At 43.2% G+C, this 22,536-nt stretch overlaps 1 protein-coding gene across 2 annotated transcripts in view; it reads left to right on the top strand.

Annotated features, from left to right (window-relative positions):
- The window catches only part of LOC115094324 (diacylglycerol O-acyltransferase 2-like), a 76,913-nt gene that overhangs the window by 25,259 nt on the left and 29,118 nt on the right, over positions 1–22,536 (top strand). For both annotated transcript variants that reach the window (XM_029607269.1, XM_029607270.1), the window contains exons 3-5: positions 1,882–1,989; positions 12,198–12,268; positions 21,542–21,746. In XM_029607269.1, coding sequence (XP_029463129.1) covers positions 1,882–1,989; positions 12,198–12,268; positions 21,542–21,746 — 384 coding nt within the window. The remainder of the gene's footprint in view (positions 1–1,881; positions 1,990–12,197; positions 12,269–21,541; positions 21,747–22,536) is intronic.

Raw genomic sequence — 22,536 nt, 5'->3', positions numbered from 1 at the left:
GATTAAATTATTTCTTTGCTTCAGTGTTTATTGAAGAGGATGTTGGGGAGGTACCCGTACTGGAGAAGGTTTTCATGGGTAATGATTCAGATGGATTGAAACAAATCACGGTGAACCTAGAAGATGTGGTAGACCTGATTGACAAACTGAAGAGTAGTAAATCACCTGGACCAAATGGTATACACCCCAGGGTTCTGAAGGAACTAAAAAATGAAATTTCAGACCTATTAGTAAAAATTTGTAACCTATCATTAAAATTATCCATTGTACCTGAAGACTGGAGGATAGCTAATGTAACCCCAATATTTAAAAAGGGCTCCAGAAGCCGGTTAGCCTGACTTCAGTGCCAGGAAAAATAGTGGAAAGTGTTCTAAACATCAAAATCACAGAACATATAGAAAGACATGGTTTAATGGAACAAAGTCAACATGGCTTTACCCATTGCAAGTCTTGCCTCACAAATCTGCTTCACTGTTTTGAAGGAGTTAATAAACATGTGGATAAAGGTGAACTGGTAGATGTAGTGTACTTGGATTTTCAGAAGACTTGACAAAGTTCCTCATGAGAGGCTTCTAGGAAAAGTAAAAAGTCATGGGATAGGTGGCGATGTCCTTTCGTGGATTACAAACTGGCTAAAAAACAGGAAACAGAGAGTAGGATTAAATGGACAATTTTCTCAGTGGAAGGGAGTAGGCAGTGGAGTGCCTCAGGGATCTGTATTGGGACCCTTACTTTTCAATAAATTTATACATGATCTGGAAAGAAATACGACGAGTGAGGTAATCAAATTTACAGATGATACAAAATTGTTCAGAGTAGTTAAATCACAAGCAGATTGTGACAAATTGCAGGAAGACCTGGTGAGACTAGAAAATTGGGCATCAAAATGGCAGATGAAATTTAATGTGGATCAGTGCAAGGTGATGCATATAGGGAAAAATAACCCATGCCATAGTTACACAATGTTAGGTTCCATATTAGGTGCTACTACCCAAGAAAGAGATCTAGGCGTCATAGTGGATAACACATTGAAATCATCGGTTCAGTGTGCTGCGGCAGTCAAAAAAGCAAACAGAATGTTGGGAATTATTAGAAAGGGAATGGTGAATGAAATGGAAAATGTCATAATGCCTCTGTATGGTGAGGCCGCACCTTGAATACTGTGTACAATTCTGGTTGCCGCATCTCAAAAAAGATATAATTGTGATGGAGAAGGTACAGAGAAGGGCTACCAAAATGATAAGTGGAATGGAACAGCTCCCCTATAAGGAAAGGCTGAAGAGGTTAGGGCTGTTCAGCTTGGAGAAGAGACGGCTGAGGGGGGATATGATAGAGGTGTTTAAAATCATGAGAGGTCTAGAACGGGTAGATTTGAATCGGTTATTTATTCTTTCGGACAATAGAAAGATTAGGGGGCACTCCATGAAGTTAGCATGTGGTACATTTTTTAAAACTAATCAGAGAAAGTTCTTTTTCACTCAGTGCACAATTAAATTCTGGAATTTGTTGCCAGGGGATTGGTTAGTGCAGTTAGTGTAGCTGTGTTTAAAAAAGGATTGGATAAGTTCTTGGAGGAGAAGTCCAATACCTGCTATTAATTAAGTTGACTTAGAAATTAGCCACTGCTATTACTAGCAACGGTAACATGGAATAGATTTAGTTTTTGGGTACTTGCCAGGTTCTTATGGCCTGGATTGGCCACTGTTGAAAACAGGATGCTGGGCTTGATGGACCCTTGGTCTGACCCAGTATGGCATGTTCTTATGTATGTACACCGAGAAGTTAGAATACATTATTTGTACATTGAGAGCACTTGGGATGGCAATATATTCACTGAAAGCCTCGGTATATTGACGGAGGGGATATTTTTCCTTTTCTCAGGGATTGTCTTTCTCCTGATCCTCATCTATTTGTGTTTCACTATTTTCTGGCCGGTTTCTGCTCTCTACCTGACCTGGATCCTCCTAGATTGGAACACACCTGAGCAAGGTAAGAAGAACTCTTTGATCAGGGTGAGTATCTTCAAAATGATATTCTGTAATACAGAAAGTACTGAGCAGGGTAAGGGCAGGTATTCTTCTAATCATACTCTGTAATGCAGAAGGTACTGAGCAGAATAAATTAAATGAATGTATTTATTTATTTTATTTAGGCATTTTATATACCAATCATTTCAAAAGAAGATCACAACGGTTTACATTATAAGGGTTCATATTCATGGTCAATGATCATATGCTTTGAGTTAATGTTCACTCTTCGCATTCAATACCATAGAGAATACATATTTTAGTTCATAATTATACATCATCATGGCTATCATAGTAGTTCCTATCTAATTTAGTTCATATTAATTCATTCTAGGTCTACATAACAATGAAAATAGATTCCAGTTATACTTGTAATACTTTAATCTCATTCATTATTTATTAATTGTTCGACTAGCATTGTCTCATGTCTTGTGAATGCAATTATCAGCATTATAGTTGTTTGCGTTAGATCGTAAGCCTTTCTATGGAGCCATGTTTTCAGTTCACACTTGAAGTTCTTTTTTTCTGTTATCTGACATAACGACTCTGGAAGTGAGTTCCTGTTGCAAACATTCGGTCTCTTATTAGCGTTAGATGTGTGCTGCGATTGGAGGGTACCCTTAGGAGACCTTTGTTTGTGTTCTTAGGTCTCTCTGTGGTGTATAGAGTTGTAGTGTCACCCCTAATAGGCATGGGTCAATATTGTTGATTATGTTGAATATTAGTGACAACACTTTATTATGGATTCTAGACTGAACAGGAAGCCAGTGCAGGGCTATCAGTGAGGGGGTGATGTGTTCAAATTTTCTTGTCCCTAGAAGGAGTCTTGCTGATGCATTTTGAAGTAACTGTAATGGTTTCACTGGACTTGCGTGGAGGCCTAGTAAAAAGGAGTTGTAGTAGTCCAAGTTTGAGAATATAAATGTTTGCATGACAGTGCAGAAGTTTTGTACTGTTAACAAAGTTTTAGTCAATGTAGAATTCTCAATTTGGAGTACCCTGTTTTGATTAATTTGCTTATATGCTTTTTCATAGTGAAGTTCTCATCAATTTGAATTTCCAGACTCGAAGTTCATCTGATGGAGTAATATTGGTAATTCCTAGATTTAGGGTTGGCAGTTTGAGTATCATGTTGTCTCTCCTTAGCCATATAATTTCAGTTTTATTTGGGTTAAGAGTTAGTTTCTCCGGGGACTAGCAGTATGGGTGACAACATCAGATGGAGCCCCTACATGGAAAACTTATGTCAAAGTTTCTAGAACTTTGACTTGCCACACTGGGCATGCCCACCATGCCCTATACCACGCATCCATGTGGGGTCCCTCTTCAGTCTCTCTTTTTCCTTGAAGCTGCAGTTTTAAAACTGCGGAGAGAAGTCTTGTTCATATGACAGTTGATGATTCAGTAATTGGTCTTATTTAAGTTATTATGATGTATATTGTCATTGTTATGATTTATGATTTTTGGTTTCTGTGAAACCATATGTTTGTAATGATTTTAGTTTATGTATGTATTTATGTTCATCGCCTAGGCCTTTTTGTGTTAGGCGTTTAATAAATTTTTTTAAATGAAAAAAAAAATGAGCTCACATTGGCTTTTTAGTCTCTCTTGGAAAACTTTCCATTTCTTCAGATTTCAAGCACAGTTTTCTTTGCCATGTTTGACACTGGGTCTCTCTCAGTCCTCCCCATAGTATTCTTAGTAAGGGTTTTCTATGTTATTGGTAAATTGCCTTTCACAGTTGATTCCCCATGGTGCTGGTGCTTCGATGCCACTGGCCATTGAAGCCCGTTGCCATCGATTTTGATCTTGTTTCCCATTTATTTTTTCCCTTCATGGCCGCGTCTAGATTTAAGCACTGCCTTCGGTGCCCAAGGACCATGTTCATTATGGATTCCCATGATGAATGTGTCCTCTGCCTGGGGCATTGCATGATGGCTGGGATTGCCGCAGATGTGCCCAGATGACCCTCAAAAAGATGTTGTCTTTGGCTCAATAGGTTGGAGCACCTCTTTGAGTTGGAGAAGACTGAGCCATAGGCATCGGCGGCATTGACATTGAAGAACCACAGAGCCGCATCAATGGACACTGAGTCATTGACAGTGGCGGGACCATCAGTTCTGTCAGTGCTACCAGCTGGTAAGGGCACCGGAGACCAGCCATCATTGAGCTCCTCCAGGCTGAGGATGTCAGGTTCCTTGTCATCAGACTCAGCACCAGGGAAAGACCGGGCTGAATATCGCAGGAAGCCGAAGAAGCATCATCAGTTAAAGGGGCTCTTACGGAAGATAAGGCCATTGCAGAAAGACTAAATTAATTCTTTGCCTCCGTGTTTACTAATGAGAATGTTGGGGAGATACCAGTTCCAGAGATAGTTTTCAGGGGTGATGAGTCAGACGAAATGAACGAAATCACTGTGAACCTGGAAGATGTAATAGGCCAGATTGACAAACTAAGGAGTAGCAAATCACCTGGACCAGATGGTATGCATCCTAGGGTTCTGAAGGAACTCAAAACTGAAATTTCTGATCTATTAGTTAAAATTTGTAACCTATCATTAAAATCATCCATTGTACCTGAAGACTGGAGGGTGGCCAATGTAACCCCAATATTTAAAAAAGGATCCAGGGGCGATCCAGGTAACTATAGATCAGTGAGCCTGACTTCAGTGCCAGGAAAAATAGTGGAAACTATTCTCAAGATCAAAATCGTAGAGCATATAGAAAGACATGATTTAATGGGACACAGTCAACATGGATTTACCCAAGGCAAGTCTTGTCTAACAAATCTGCTTCATTTTTTTTGAAGGGGTTAATAAACATGTGGATAAAGGTGAACCGGTAGATGTAGTGTATTTGGATTTTCAGAAGGCGTTTGACAAAGTCCCTCATGAGAGGCTTCTACGAAAACTAAAAAGTCATGGGATAGGAGGCGATGTCCTTTCGTGGATTACAAACTGGTTAAAAGACAGGAAACAGAGAGTAGGATTAAATGGTCAATTTTCTCAATGGAAAAGGGTAAACAGTGGAGTGCCTAGGGATCTGTACTTGGACCAGTGCTTTTCAATATATAAATAAATGATCTGGACAGGAATACGACAAGTGAGGTTATCAAATTTGCGGATGATAAAAAATTATTCAGAATAGTTAAATCACAAGCAGACTGATACATTATAGGAGGACCTTGCAAGACTGGAAGATTGGGCATCCAAATGGCAGATGAAATTTAATGTGGACAAGTGCAAGGTGTTGCATATAGGAAAAAATAACCCTTGCTGTAGTTACACGATGTTAGGTTCCATATTAGGAGCTACCACCCAGGAAAAATATCTAGGCATCATAGTGGATAAAACTTTAAAATCGTCGATTCAGTGTGCTGCAGCAGTCAAAAAAGCAAATAGAATGTTAAGAATTATTAGGAAGGGAATGGTTAATAGAACGGAAAATGTCATAATGCCTCTATATCGCTCCATGGTGAGACCGCACCTTGAATACTGTGTACAATTTTGGTCGCCGCATTTCAAAAAAGATATAGTTGCGATGGAGAAGGTACAGAGAAGGGCAACCAAAATGATAAAGGGGATGGAACAGCTCCCCTATGAGGAAAGGCTGAAGAGGTTAAGGCTGTTCAGCTTGAAGAAGAGAAGGCTGAGGGGGGATATGATAGAGGTCTTTAAGGTCATGAGAGGTCTTGAACGAGTAGATGTGTCTCGGTTATTTACACTTTCGAATAATAGAAGGACTAGGGGGCATTCCATGAAGTTAGCAAGTAACACATTTAAGACTAATCGGAGAAAATTCTTTTTCACTCAACGCACAATAAAGCTCTGGAATTGTTTGCCAGAACTTGTGTTTAGTGCAATTAGTGTAGCTGGGTTCAAAAAAGGTTTGGATAAGTTCTTGGAGGAGAAGTCCATTAATGGCTATTAATCAATTTTACTTAGGGAATAGCCACTGCTATTAATTGCATCAGTAGCATGGGATCTTCTTAGTGTTTGGGTAATTGCCAGGTTCTTGTGGCCTGGTTTTGGCCTCTGTTGGAAACAGGATGCTGGGCTTGATGGACCCTTGGTCTGACCCAGCATGGCAATTTCTTATGTACTTATGTTCTTATGTTCTTGTGTTCCGTCGATGCATGGTGCCGGGCATGGGGATGCACCTGCTCATGCTGTGATGTCCCAGAAGCGACCCCACAATGAGGGATGTCAGTCCTGCATTGGTGCTGGGGGTCTGCGATGGTCTTCACCAGTCCTGATGCCAGTCACAGATCCTCCTCTCGATTCTGAAGAGGATCTGTCCACCCCTCCTTCCTCTCAGTTGGCATCAGCAATGTTTGAGGAGGAGCTTGAGTGGGCGATGTGGAGCATTGGTCCCGTGGCACTGACAGCACCAGGGCTGGCACTGACCATCTTGGAACTGCTGTTGGAGAAGCTCCATGCACTCATTGGTGCGTTACCGACTCATCTGACATCAGTTCCTGGGTTGGCGTCTGTACCCGTCAGGACACTGTAGCCTCCCCTTGCAAATATAGTGGTCGTGGCTGGTTCCTCAGAGGAGGAAGCTCCACCTAGGCTGGCTGAGATACCAAGGCCTGCAGCCCTCCATCCAGCTTTGCCAGTGCTTGCACCTCTGGATGAAGGCATAGGGCCCTATCTCCAGCCAATTTCAGTGAGGATGAGGGTCCCTATGACCTCCATGGAGTCCTCCACCAATGGCTCTGAGGGTCTCTTCAGATTCTTCTCCAGAGGAGCGAAGGAAGTCTTCGCCTGAGGACTTAACCTTCGCAGGGTTTCTGAGTGCCATTGTGGAGGCCATCCCATTTCAGTAACTGACAGAGGAGGATGCCAGGCACAAAATGCTTGAAATCTTCCAGTTCGTGGAGCCTCTTAAGGAGATCGTGGCAGCCCCAGTGTACAACATCTTTAAGGAGTTACTGCTGAGGATGTGGGAACACCCCATCACAGTGCTTTGCGTGAATAAGAAGGCTGACGGGGTTTACCTCATCCAGAAAGCTCTTGGGTTCAATAAGCAACAGCTTCCCCACCAGTCAATGGTAGTCGAATCCACTCTCTAGAGAGCCAAACGGTCTTGGACCCATTCCTTGATGCCCCCAAGGAAGGATCACAGAGCGATGGACTCTCTTGGGAGAATGGTTTTTCAGGGAGCATTGCTCATTGCCCACATAGTTTCCTACCAGCTCTACATGGGCTAGTACTCGTGGGATATATCCATGCAGGTGCAGGAGGTGGCCGAACAGCAGCAGCAGGACACCTTCATGTTGTTGGTGCATAAGGGCCTGGAGTGCGGAAAACACGAGGTCTGACTGACTTAGAATGTTTTTAAAATGGCATCGAGAGTCTCTCTAGGGGAAATAGGTGCCGGCAGAATGGCATGGCTGCAGGCCTCATATCTCTGACCAGAGGTACAGGAAAGACTCATTGACGTTCCATGTACTGGGGAGAATCTGTTCAAAGATAGGGTGAGGGATGCAGTGGCCCAGCTCCGGAACCACCATGAAACCCTCCAATAACTCACTGCCAGCACTCCATACCCATCCCCCTTTCTAGGAGGTCATTGAGATCGGAGAAGAAATCTTTCTCTCTCCAGAGAAAGTACTATCCTCCGCCCCCTTCACTCCCGACAACAACAGCCATCCCAGGCAGCAGAGAACCCCCAAGGTGCAAACGGCACCTCAGTCAGCTCCAGGGACGGGGTTTTGACTGGGTCATAGGGAACATAGTCCAGTTACACGTACCCGGGGCAATGGATCCTCTGGTCAGGGGCAGGCTGCGGTTCTTTGCAAACCAGTGGCCCAATATAACCTCAGACCAGTGGGTTCTTTCCATCATCCATCAAGGGTACCGATTAAACCTATTAGGTGCCATGCCAAATTGCCCTCTGAGCCCATTTTGGGAGCTGGTAGCGCATCAAGATGTACTACTAATGGGGCTGTCCTCCCTCTTAACGGCCAGAGCGATTGAGCCTGTTCCTCCAGGGCAAAGAGAGCGGGTTATTTCCAGGTACTTCCTAATTCCAAAGAAAACAGGCGGACTCCGTCCCATCCTAGACCTAAGGGCCTTGAACAGACCTAGGAGTCCTAATTGACAATCGTCTGAATTTCAAAGCTATCAACAAAACAACCAAAGACTGTTTCTACCAACTACAGGTGCTGAAAAGAATTAGACCTCTTTTCCATGCCCAAGATTTCAGAACCATACTGCAAGCAATCATTTTTTCAAAACTGGACTATTGTAACAGCATCCTACTTGGTCTTCCCGCCTCTTACACCAAACCGCTGCAGATGGTACAAAATGCAGCTGCACGAATACTGACAAACTCCAGGAGAAGGGATCACATAACCCCCATCTTAAAGAACCTCCACTGGTTACCCATACACTTTAGAATAATATACAAGGCCATTCTTACCACATACAAAAATATCCATCTACTGGCTCCCATTGACCTACAGATCCCTCTCCAACTACATAACTCGTCAAGACCGACAAGAGATGCATACAAAGGATCACTACAGGTACCACCGCCCAAATCCACCAGACACATCACGCTAAGAGATCGGGCATTCTCTACAGCCATTCCACCGTTATGGAACTCTATCCCCTCTAACATCAGACTGGAAACATGCATCTCAACCTTCAAAAAAAGACTAAAGACATGGATATTCATACAAGCATTCCCGGACTCAAACTAATATATCTCATCCTCGCCAATCCTTATCTCCAATTACACCTTGATTAACCATCTCCATTATTGTTTACATGTTTGAATTAATAACCTGTCCTTTCTCTTCTTTCTCTGCCAAGTTCCAATCTCCCTGTTATATGTAACTGCATTTTCCGCACCACTGTTTTTAGTTTATGTTTTATGATGCACCCCTGTTCTATGTGAACCAGCATGATGGGACTGCGTTCCCGAATGCCGGTATATAAAAACCCAAAATAAATAAATAAATAAATTTATTTAATATAAATTTTTGTATACCGCTTTCTCAATGGGTGTAGGTCAAAGCGGTTCATAGCAAAATATCCATAATTTATCACAAACCAAGATAAATAATATAAAAAAGGAAAAAACAATAAAATAGCAGAAAAATCATAATGCAGAAAAAAACAATAAAATAGCATAAAAGTTATAAAGCAAAAAGTACAATAAGAACAGCGTAGCAGTCAGGATGGAATGTAATGAGGGACGAGGAGGCTAGGAGGGACTTAGTCTGCAGGAGGCTGCTTATAAGCGATGGTACATAGGTGTGTCTTTAGGTGTTTCTTGAATTCTTTTCTGTTTGATTGGAGCCTGAGATAGTCAGGGAGGGAGTTTCATAAGGCGGGACCAGCTACAGAAAATGCACAGCATCTGGTGAGGTCGAGTCTAGCAATCTGGACAGTAGGGTCTTCGAGCAAGCATTTGTTCATGAAGCGTAGTTGTCTGGAAGCTTGATATAGTCAGAGAGAAGAGCAATGCCAAATTGCAGAGGGTTTGTAAGGAAGGTTACGAATGATAGAAAGGGTTTTATAATGTATATGTGGTGAGATGGGAAGCCAATGTAGAGAAAGAAGAACAGGAGTAATATGATCTCTGATTCTTGAGCCAGTGAGAATCCGAGTGGCAGTGTTCTGTACCAATTGAAGTGGATATAAAGCCGAATCTGATAAACCTAGGTATAAGGCATTGCAGTAGTCAAGTCCAGTGAGGATCAGGGCTTGAAGGACTAGGCGAAAATCACTGGGAAATAACAGTGGTTTTAAACGTTTTAATAGGTGGAGTTTATAAAAGGAATTTTTTACCACAGAAGAAATGTTATGAACCATAGGGAGTTCAGAATCTAGGGTAATACCTAGATTACGCACTTTGGTGGATATAGCAATGGAGTGGTTATCAAAGTTAAGATGAGAAGGAGGATGGTAGGACGACTGGGGAATAGTAGAAGTGCAGAATTTCTATTTTAGAAACATTGAGTTTGAGACGATTATGAGAAAGCCAAGAATTGACGGATTTAAGATAAAGAGTGACGAGAGACAGGGTATTGGACCAGGAGAGGTTGTATGGAATGAAAAATTGAATGTCATTGGTGTATATTTTAAAATTGATGCCTAGACCATCCAATAGTCGACAGAGTGGTAGAAGGTAAATATTGAAAAGGATAGCTGACAGGGAGGACCCTAAGGGGTAGATTTTTAAAAAATGCGCGTTCGCGTACTTTTGTTGGCGCATCAGTCGCAAACAAAAGTACGCTGGATTTTAGTAGATACGCGCGTAGCCGCTAAAATCCAGGATCGGCGCGCGCAAGGCTGCCGATTTTGGGCAGCCGGCGCGCGCCAAGCCGCGCAGCCTGCCTCCATTCCCTCCGAGGCCGCTCCGAAATCGGAGCGGCCTCGGAGGGAACTCTCTTTCGCCCTCCCCTCACCTTCCCCTCCCTTCCTCTACCTAACTCACCCCCCCGGCCCTATCTAAACCACCCCCCTACCTTTGTCCACGGATTTACGCCTCTCGGAGGGAGGCGTAAATCCGTGGACAAATCCGTGGCTGCCCCCGGGTTGCACCGAGACGCAACCCGGGTGCGGTTACGGAGGGCGCGGCCACGCCCCCGGACCGCCCCGGGCCGAAACCACGCCCCCGGGCCTGCCCCAAAACACCGCATCCCGCCCCCAAAATGCCGCGTCGATCGGCCACGCCCCCGACAAAAAACCCCGGGACTTACGCAAGTCCCGGGGCTCTGCGCGCGCCGGCAGGCCTATGGAAAATAGGTGCGCCGGCGCGCAAGGCCCTGCTCGCGTAAATCCGGGCGGATTTACGCGAGCAGGGCTTTTAAAATCCGCCCGTTAGGGAACACCTGAGGGAATAGTGTACCAGTCAGAGCTGTAAAGACCGATGTTGACTTGTTGAGGACGGTTGAGCAAGAAGGAAGAAAACCAGCTAAGTACGGTATCAGAAATGCCAATTGATTGCAGGCCTGCAATGAGAATCTGGTGGTCTAAAGTATCAAAAGCAGCTTTTGGTTAACATGTGCAGTAGAAACCAGTGGAACTATGGGATGCAGTAAGCACATGAGATGCAAATCAAGCAGGAGTACAAAATGTGCTAAACGAAAGAAAGGGGCTAAAAATGTGAGTTAAGCCAACAATCTGCTCACATCCAGAATAGCGCTTTATACCAGGAGTAGGCAGGAGTGTGACTTAAGACTGGCGCTGTGCATCCTGACTGGGTTACAAAAGAGTGGGAACTTATCTTTTCATGGCACTCGGCAGGCCTTGCATGCCAGAATGTGCCCAAGATGGGATGCAACCTTGCGTGCCAGGCCATTGTGCCACACTGCTGTTGCATATAGTTCAGCTATGGGTGCCCACCCCAGAGAATTTACGCTTTGTTTGGCTGCAGGTGCCATCCCCAGTGAGCTTATACTGGAAATTTAACTTCTTCCTGGCTCTAAGCAGGCTCAGCAATAGACAACATTGGCCACCAGAATAGTGTTGTTTATTCCACCTCTGACCGAGGAGTTAAAGTCCCAGTGTAAGCTCTATGAGGTTTTCTTGTGTTTCCTGAACATCTGAACAGGATGCACACAAGTGCAGTAGGTACTGTTCAGATGTTGGTGCTTGCCCTGAGAGCTTAAACTAGAAATGAAACTCCTGGGTCTGAGGTGGAGTAAGCTCACATTTCTGGTGGACGAAGTCAATCTATTGCTGTGCCCAGTCTGGTACAAGCAAGCTGGACACTACCACACAGGGCACAGCAATAGAATATCAGGGAAACCAGAAATGTGACTTCGGAGTTAAACTTCCAGCATTCAGAAAAAAATCCCTAAAGCAGTCTGCCCTTTAACGCACCTCCCTGCATTGGTGGGGAGTAGCTAATGCCTTCTTTAATATGGGAATTGCATGCACCTGCACTAACCTTAACACAGTTTTTTACTCCTGTTTTAGTGCACCTTTCTTACACTTCAAAACCTCTGTTAAATATCAGGGTTAACTTACTGTGGAAAAATGCATGCTAAAACAGGAGGGAAAACCTGCACTAACATCAGCCTGCCTTCCTACACTGGACCCCAGGAAGCTTGGAGAGAGCCAGAATAGAGGGTAGCTCAGAAACTGAGGTAGTCACATTCTGCCGTGTGGAAGTCCCAGCAGTAGACAGGACTCTCCCCTGTGCTCTGCAGGTGGGCGGCGATCAGCTTGGGTACGGAACTGGTCTGTTTGGAAACACTTCCGAGATTATTTTCCGATCAAGGTAAGTGGCGAAACACTGATACTGACGCTATTATTATTACAGCTAACAGCACAAATATGAGCATCACACAACAGTAACACAAGTGCTCACAGAAATGCACATAACACTAGGATATTAGAACATCATATAAAATGATGGAAACTCCCACATTAATTTTCACAACAATATTTTCCACAACAATTTTTTTTGTTATTGTGAAAGGAGACCTCATATACAATACAAGAGAGGGTTTTTTTGTATAGCTCTCTCTCTCTCAAAAGTATGGTGTGTTTTTTTAAATACACCACTACTAATTGAGCTGCACAGACTTTTACTGTGTTTGCTTGCTTATAATCACTGGTCTCTTTTTTACAAATATTTTGAGATTTTTTTAAAGGTATTTAAAGCTTTTTTTTGGACAAATCAAATGACACTTATCATTTCTCTTGTTGAGCAAACGCACACTGAAGGAGCGATACTTCTACCCAGAGCAGTGCTCCTGTCCTGCCCGACATGGCTCGTGTTTCTTTTTTGCTTCGTCAGGGGCAATAATTATTTCTTTTAAACTCTATACAATGAAAAAAGCAAAGCATTACCATGCTGCCTCGTAGATAAAGCATTTATCCATTCAAACAAAATACATACGCTCCATATTTGTAGGTGTCATTCTTTAGGAACTTGTCTCAACATTTCCAACTGTGATCCGCCATCTTACTTTTCCCGGGTTTATTTAAACCTCCCACAGGAAACTAAATCAGCCAATCAAAAATCTAAACCAGTTACCATGAAAGAACCAATCATAAAAAAGCTCAGGCTTCTGATGTCAGATTAAAGTTAACCAATCCACTGCTTCATTCATGCCAATCGGACTTTGAGAAGACAAATTGAATATCCACTTCTGCTCACAGTAATTTAACAGAGAATGAAGATCACCACCTCATTCCGGACATACTATTTGATCTAACACTGTCCATTGTAAATCTTGAAATGTATGTGTATGTTGAACACAATGTTTTACCATTGGGGCTTCCATGTTTACTGTATTAATTCGACTTCTGTGTTCCCTCAACCGGACTTTGACTTGTCTGCTCGTTCAACCTATATAGATGAAAGGACAAGGGCACTGAATCAAATAAACAACATTGATTGATTCACAATTGGTTATAGATCTTTTTTTTGTATAATTTCCTTGTATTAGGATGTTGCCACACAGTTTCTGTAATCGCTTGTGCACACATGTCACATTTACCACAGATGTCATGATGGCCAGACAAAACACCAGAATTTTTTAGCCTAGTTTATGCACATACTATTTTATCCTTTATGTTTTTAGTTCTTTTATAGGAAAACAAAGGTAAATCTGAAAATATACCGGGATGCAAATGTAGAATGTGCCAATGGCGTCTTATACTGTCTGCTATTAAATGTAATTTATCTGAGTGTTGTAACACACAAACATCTATGGAAATATTTTTTTTAGATTGATATTCCAAAAGGGCCGACCGATGTGAATACTTAGCCCATTTGTATGCGTTTTGAACTGCAGAATATGGGTAACCTCTTTCAAAAAATCTAAATGCTAGACTTTATGCTTGTTTCTTAAATTCCTTGCCTGTAGAACATATTTTACGCAGCCTAAAAAATTGGCTCACTATTAGACCCTTCTTGAAAGCCGTTGGATGAAAACTATGGTACCTTAACACTCAATAGGTTAACGGTAAATTGTAGTGTGTAAAATATTATCACTTTTTTTGATCAAAATGTCCAAAAAGGTAATTTGGTGACTACTAAATTCGAAAGTAAATTTGAGATGAGAGTCGATTGTATTTACCCAGATCAAAAAATCTTTCAAGATGTTTTCATCCGCTATCCAAAAGAACAATAAATCGTTTATGTATCTTATCCATAAGAACATAAGAAAATGCCATACGGGGTCAGACCAAGGGTCCATCAAGCCCAGCATCCTGTTTCCAACAGTGGCCAATCCAGGCCAAAAGAACCTGGCAAGTACCCAAAAACTAAGTCTAATCAATGTTACCATTGCTAATGGCAGTGGCTATTCTCTAAGTGAACTTAATAGCAGGTAATGGACTTCTCCTCCAAGAACTTATCCAATCCTTTTTTAAACACAGCTATACTAACTGCACTAACCACATTCTCTGGCAACAAATTCCAGAGTTTAATGGTGCGTTGAGTAAAAAAGAACTTTCTCCGATTAGTTTTAAATGTGCCCCATGCTAACTTCATGGAGTGCCCCCTAGTCTTTCTACTATCCGACAGAGTAAATAACCGATTCACATCTACCCGTTCTAGACCTCTCATGATTTTAAACACCTCTATCATATCCCCCCTCAGTCGTCTCTTCTCCAAGCTGAAAAGTCCTAACCTCTTTAGTCTTTCCTCATAGGGGAGTTGTTCCATTCCCCTTATCATTTTGGTAGCCCTTCTCTGTACCTTCTCCATCGCAATTATATCTTTTTTGAGATGCGGCGACTAGAATTGTATACAGTATTCAAGGTGCGGTCTCACCATGGAGCGATACAGAGGCATTATGACATTTTCCGTTTTATTCACCATTCCTTTTCTAATAATTCCCAACATTCTGTTTGCTTTTTTGACTGCCGCAGCACACTGTACCAACGATTTCAATGTGTTATCCACTATGACACCTAGATCTCTTTCTTGGGTTGTAGCACCTAATATGGAACCCAACATTGTGTAATTATAGCATGGGTTATTTTTCCCTATATGCATCACCTTGCACTTAAACCATACTGATGTGTAAATACTTTGCCGTTCTAAATGATCCATCACCAGATTAGCTATAGACGGGGCTGCAGAGGAGCCCATTGCAATGCCAGGGGTCTGCAGATATAATTTCCCTTCAAAACTGAAGTAATTGTGCTTCAAGATTAATTCTGCAATTTGAAGTAAAAATGAAATCAGAATTCTGGTCATTTGTTGTGTGTTCAAAGTTTCAGCAATTACCTCCAGAGCTACTTCCTGTGTTACGTTAGTGTATAACGATACCACGTCCATGGATACCTTGACTGTAGATTCTGTCATATGGTCAACATTAGCTAACTTATTTAACATTTTTACTTCAAATTGCAGAATTAATCTTGAAGCACAATTACTTCAGTTTTGAAGGGAAATTATATCTGCAGACCCCTGGCATTGCAATGGGCTCCTCTGCAGCCCCCTCTATAGCTAATCTGGTGATGGATCATTTAGAACGGCAAAGTATTTACACATCAGTATGGTTTAAACACATCTCATTCTGGATAAGATACATAAACGATTTATTGTTCTTTTGGATAGCGGATGAAAACATCTTGAAAGATTTTTTGATCTGGGTAAATACAATCGACTCTCATCTCAAATTTACTTTCGAATTTAGTAGTCACCAAATTACCTGTTTGGACATTTTGATCAAGAAAAGTGATAATATTTTACACACTACAATTTACTGTAAACCTATTGAACGTAATAATTTGTTGAGGTACCATAGTCTTCATCCAACAACTTTCAAGAAGGGTCTCCCAGTGAGCCAATTTTTTAGGCTGCGTAAAATATGTTCTACAGGCAAGGAATTTAAGAAACAAGCACAAAGTCTAGCATTTAGATTTTTTGAAAGAGGTTACCCTTATTCTGCAGTTTAAAAAGCATACAAACGGGCTAAGTATTCACATCGGTCGGCCCTTTTGGAATATCAATCTAAAAAAAATATTTCCATAGATGTTTGTGTGTTACAACACTCAGATAAATTACATTTAATAGCAGACAGTATAAGACGCCATTGGCACATTCTACAATTGCATCCCGGTATATTTTCAGATTTACCTTTGTTTTCCTATAAAAGAAGAAAAACATAAAGGATAAAATAGTATGTGCATAAACTAGGATAAAAAATTCTAATGTTTAGTCTGGCCATCATGACATCTGTGGTAAATGTGACATGTGTGCACAAGCGATTACAGAAACTGTGTGGCAACATCCTAATACAAGGAAATTATATAAAAAAAGATCTATAACCAATTATGAATCAATCAATGTTGTTTATTTGATTCAGTGCCCTTGTCCTTTCATCTATATAGGTCGAATGATTAGACAAGTCAAAGTCCGGTTGAGGGAACACAGAAGTCGAATTAATACAGTAAATATGGAAGCCCCGATGGTAAAACATTGTGTTCAACATACACATACATTTCAAGATTTACAATGGACAGTGTTAAATCAAATAGTATGTCCGGAATGAGGTGGCGATCTTCATTCTCTGTTAAATTACTGTGAGCAGAAGTGGATATTCAATTTGACTTCTCAAAGTCCAATTGGCATGAATGAAGCAGTGGATTGGTTAACTTTAATCTGACATCAGAAGCCTGAGCTTTTTTATGATTGGTTCTTTCATGGTAACTGGTTTAGATTTTTAATTGGCTGATTTAGTATCCTGTGGGAGGTTTAAATAAACCCGGGAACAGTAAGATGTCGGATCACAGTTGGAAATGCTGAGACAAGTTCCTAAAGAATGACACCTACAAATATAGAGCGTATGTATTTTGTTTGAATGGATAAATGCTTTATCTACGAGGCAGCATGGTAATGCTTTGCTTTTTTCATTGTATAGAGTTTAAAAGAATTAATTATTGTCTCTTATGAAATACAAAAAAATATTGCCCCTGATGAAGCAAAAAAGAAACACGAGCCGTGTCGGGCAGAAGTACCGCTCTGGGCAGGACAGGAGCACTGCTCTGGGTAGAAGTATCGCTCCTTCAGAGTGTGTTTGCTCAACAAGAGAAACGATAAGTGTCATTTGATTTGTCTAAAACAAAGCTTTAAATACCATCTTAAAAAAAAATCTCAAAATATTTGTAAAAAAGAGACCAATGATTATAAGCAAGCAAACACAGTAAAAGTCTGTGCAGCTCAATTAGTAGTGGTGTATTTAAAAAAAAAAAAAAACCCCACACTTTTGAGAGAGAGAGCTTTACAAAAAAACCTCTCTTGTATTGTATATGAGGTCTCCTTTCACAATAACAAAAAAAATTGTTGTGGAAAATATTGTTGTGAAAATTTATGTTGGAGTTTTCATCATTTATATGATGTTCTAATAACCTAATGTAAAGTGAATACATCATAATAGCAGTTGTTTATTATATTAGTACACAGAAATTCACAGGCAGGAATGTGCTCAGTACAGAGAGGGCACAAATGGATATGGGGATGTGTTACAGGGCTGAGATACAGGAGAGGGGTGAGTGGATATTGCACTGTGTCACAGGGCTTAGATACAGGAGAGGGGTGAGTGGATACAGGGATTGTCAAAGGGATGAGATATAGGAGGGGGAGCATGGATATGAGACTATGTCACAGGGTTGAGATACAGGAAGGGTGAGTGGAAGGGGAGCTGTGTCACAAGGCTGAGATATAGGAGGGGAGAGAATGGATATGGGGATTGTCAAAGGGATGAGATATAGGAGGAGCGAGAATGAATATATGGCTCTGTCACAGGGTGAAACACTGGAGGGGGAGAGTGGATTTGAAGCTGTGTCTCAGGGCTGAGATACAGGAGATGAGTGAACATGGGGATGTGCTACAGGGCTGAGATACAGGAGATGAGTGAACATGAGGATGTGTTACCTGGCTGAGATTCAGGAGGGGATGAGTGGATATGGGGATGTGTTACAGGGCTGAGATACAGGAGATGAGTGAACATGGGCATGTGCTACAGGGCTGAGATACAGGAGATGAGTGAACATGGGCATGTGCTACAGGGCTGAGATACAGGAGATGAGTGAACATGAGGATGTGCTACAGGGCTGAGATACAGGAGATGAGTGAACATGAGGATGTGTTACAGGGCTGAGATACAGGAGATGAGTGAACATGGGGATGTGTTACAGGGCTGAGATACAGGAGATGAGTGAACATGAGGATGTGTTATAGGGCTGAGATACAGGAGATGAGTGAACATGGGGATGTGTTACAGGGCTGAGATACAGGAGATGAGTGAACATGGGGATATGCTACAGGGCTGAGATACAGGAGATGAGTGAACATGGGGATATGCTACAGGGCTGAGATACAGGAGATGAGTGAACATGAGGATGTGTTACAGGGCTGAGATACAGGAGGGGGAGAGTGGATATGGAGATGTGTTACAGAGCTGAGATTCAGAAGGGGGAGAGTGGATTTAGGGATGTGCCACAGGGCTGAGATACAAGAGAGGAGAAAATGCATATGGAATGTGTCACAGGGCTGAGATATAGGAGGGGGTGAGTCGATATGGGGATTGTCAAAGGGATGAGATATAGGAGGAGCGAGAATGAATATATGGCTCTGTCACAGGGTGAAACACTGGAGGGGGAGAGTGGATATGAAGCTGTGTCTCAGGGCTGAGATACAGGAGATGAGTGAACATGAGGATGTGCTACAGGGCTGAGATACAGGAGATGAGTGAACATGAGGATGTGTTACAGGGCTGAGATACAGGAGATGAGTGAACATGAGGATGTGCTACAGGGCTGAGATACAGGAGATGAGTGAACATGAGGATGTGTTACAGGGCTGAGATACAGGAGATGAGTGAACATGTGGATGTGCTACAGGGCTGAGATACAGGAGATGAGTGAACATGAGGATGTGCTACAGGGCTGAGATACAGGAGATGAGTGAACATGAGGATGTGTTACAGGGCTGAGATACAGGAGATGAGTGAACATGTGGATGTGCTACAGGGCTGAGATACAGGAGATGAGTGAACATGAGGATGTGTTACAGGGCTGAGATACAGGAGATGAGTGAACATGAGGATGTGCTACAGGGCTGAGATACAGGAGATGAGTGAACATGAGGATGTGTTACAAGGCTGAGATACAGGAGATGAGTGAACATGAGGATGTGTTACAGGGCTGAGATACAGGAGATGAGTGAACATGAGGATGTGTTACAGGGCTGAGATACAGGAGATGAATGAACATGAGGATGTGTTACAGGGCTGAGATACAGGAGGGGGAGAGTGGATATGGAGATGTGTTACAGAGCTGAGATTCAGAAGGGGGAGAGTGGATTTGGGATGTGCCACAGGGCTGAGATACAAGAGAGGAGAAAATGCATATGGAATGTGTCACAGGGCTGAGATATAGGAGGGGGTGAGTTGGTATGGGGATTGTCAAAGGGATGAGATATAGGAGGGGTGAGAATGGATAATATATGGCTCTATCACAGGGTGAAACACCGGAGGGGGAGAGTGGATATGAAGCTGTGTCTCAGGGCTGTGATACAGGAGATGGGATAATGGATTTGGGGCAGTGTCACAGGGTGAGACACCAGTGGGGGAGAGTAGATATGGGGAAGTCTTACAGGGCTGAGGTCCAGGAGAGAGACAGTGGATATAGGAATGTGTTACAGGGCTGAGATACATGAGGATGTGTTACAGGGCTGAGATACATGAGATGAGTGAATATGAGGTTGTATTACAGGGCTGAGATAAAGGAGGGGATGAGTGGATATGGGGATGTGTTACAGGGCTGAGATACAGGAGGGGGACAGTGGATATGGGGATGTATTACAGGGCTGAGATACAGCAGGGGGTGAATAGTTATAGGAATGTGTTACAGGGCTGATATACAGGAGGGGGTGAGTAGATATGGGGATTTATTACAGGGCCGAGATACAGGAGGGGGTGAGTAAATATGAGGATGTGTTACAGGGCTGAGATACAGGAGGGGTGAGTAGATATGGGGATGTATTACAGGGCTGAGATACAGGAGGAGGGGGTGAATAGATATAAGGATGTATTACAGGGCTGAGATACAGCAGGGGGTGAGTAGTTATAGGAATGTGTTACAGGGCTGATATACAGGAGGGGGTGAGTAGATATGGGGATTTATTACAGGGCCGAGATATGGGAGGGGGTGAGTAAATATGAGGATGTATTACAGGCTGAGATACAGGAGGGAGTAAGTAGATATGGGGATTTATTACAGGGCCGAGATACAGGAGGGGGTGAGTAAATATGAGGATGTGTTACAGGGCTGAGATACAGGAGGGGTGAGTAGATATGGGGATGTATTACAGGGCTGAGATACAGGAGGGGGTGAATAGATATGAGGATGTATTACAGGGCTGAGATACAGGAGGGGGTGAATAGGTATAAGGATGTATTGCATGCTGAGATATAGGAGGAGGTGAGTAGATATGGAGATGTATTACAGGGCTGAGATACAGGAGGTGGTGAGTAGATATGGGGATGTATTACAGGGCTGAGATACAGGAGGAGGTGAGTAGATATGGGGATGTATTACAGGGCTGAGATACAGGAGGGGGTGACTAGATATGAGGATGTATTACAGGGTTGAGATACAGGAGGGGGTGAATAGATTATAAGGATGATTTGCATGCTGAGATACAGGAGGAGGTGAGTAGATATGGAAATGTATTACAGGGCTGAGATACAGGAGGAGGTGAGCAGATATGGGGATGTATTACAGGGCTGAGATACAGGAGGGGGTGAATAGATATGAGGATGTATTACAGGGCTGAGATACAGGAGGAGGTGAGTAGATATGAGGATGTATTACAGGGCTGAGATACCAGAGGGGGTGACTAGATATGAGGATGTATTACAGGGCTGAGATACAGGAGGCCGTGAATAGATATGAGGATGTACTACAGGGCTGAGATACAGGAGGAGGTGAGCAGATACGGGGATGTATTACAGGGCTGAGATACAGGAGGGAGAGAGCAGATATGGAGGATGTATTACAGGGCTGAGATACCAGAGGGGGTGACTAGATATGAGGATGTATTACAGGGCTGAGATACAGGAGGCCGTGAATAGATATGAGGATGTACTACAGGGCTGAGATACAGGAGGAGGTGAGCAGATACGGGGATGTATTACAGGGCTGAGATACAGGAGTGGGTGACTAGATATGAGGATGTATTACAGGGCTGAGATACCAGAGGGGGTGACTAGATATGAGGATGTATTACAGGGCTGAGATACAGGAGGCCGTGAATAGATATGAGGATGTACTACAGGGCTGAGATACAGGAGGAGGTGAGCAGATACGGGGATGTATTACAGGGCTGAGATACAGGAGGGAGAGAGTAGATATGGAGGATGTGTTACAGGGCTGAGATACAGGAGGAGGTGAGTAGATATAGGGATTTATTACAGGGCTGAGATACAGGAGGGGGTGAGTGAATAAGGGGATGTGTTACAGGGTTCCCTGCTTGCTATGAATTGCTCTCTTTCTCTTCACTTTTCTACTCTTTTTTCACCTGAAGCTGGTGAAGACTCATCCGCTGCTGCCCAGTCGTAATTACATTATTGGCTGCCATCCTCACGGCATCCTCTGCATCGGTGCCTTCTGCAACTTCATCACAGAGTCCACAGGCTTTTCCGAGAAGTTCCCTGGTGTCCGGCCCTTCCTCACCACGCTGGCTGGGAACTTCCGCCTACCCGTGCTCAGGGAATACATGATGAGCGGGGGTGAGTCCTGCAATCAAGGTGCTGCTGTCTTTATCCATTGATAGGATTGTGGGAAGAGGGAAGGAGGGACAAGCCTGATCTCTGGCTTTACTCTCACTAACCTTCCTGCCAAGGATGCGCTGCCTGCATCCTGCCTGTGGGGGGTGCTGCTTGATAATATATTGTTGAGCGGTGATTTTAATTGTTGAGGCTCTCCAGAGTCCTGCACTTGTAGTTCTGACTTTCTGTTATTTCAGGGCACTAAATGTAATTTTGTTTCATTACTCCCTGTCACTTTAGCATTTTATTTTGGGGAAGGGGTCCCTTTTTTTTTTGCAGAGATTCATAGAGAGGGCTCTTGTCCCTTTTTGCCTGATGGGAAACCAGCAGGCTGGGCCAGGCACATGGTCTGGCAGAGATGAGGTAGTTGGATAGGAGGAGGCGTAAGTGTAGGCCAGGCTCCTGATTGTGCTGTCACGGTCCCTGTAGAAGCAGTCTGTGTTTCAGCACAGACCCCACTCCTGCAACCACCAGTGCCTTCCCCTCCCTCTTTATCCCCCTCCTCCATTGGTGGTGCTTTCTCTCTCTCCCTCCCCCACCCCACGAGCAGGGTGGTGTTTCATCTGATGTCAATGTCTGATTGCGCGGGAGCTGCATGTTCAGATGTCAGATGGAAGCTGAGAGGGAGGGCAGCAGCAGCAGGGAAGGAGCACTGCTCTCTTGCACCTCCTGCTGGTAGGAGGGAGCTTTGCATCACGAGGATGGAGGAAACCTGCCACAGGTGGGAAAGAGTATTTATGCTAGGACTTGC

The sequence above is a fragment of the Rhinatrema bivittatum genome, chromosome 6, assembly GCF_901001135.1.
Source record: "Rhinatrema bivittatum chromosome 6, aRhiBiv1.1, whole genome shotgun sequence".
In the NCBI taxonomy this organism is placed as follows: Eukaryota; Metazoa; Chordata; class Amphibia; order Gymnophiona; family Rhinatrematidae; genus Rhinatrema; species Rhinatrema bivittatum.
Note: the sequence above shows the minus strand (reverse complement) of the source record. Positions and strands in the feature narration are given on the sequence as shown.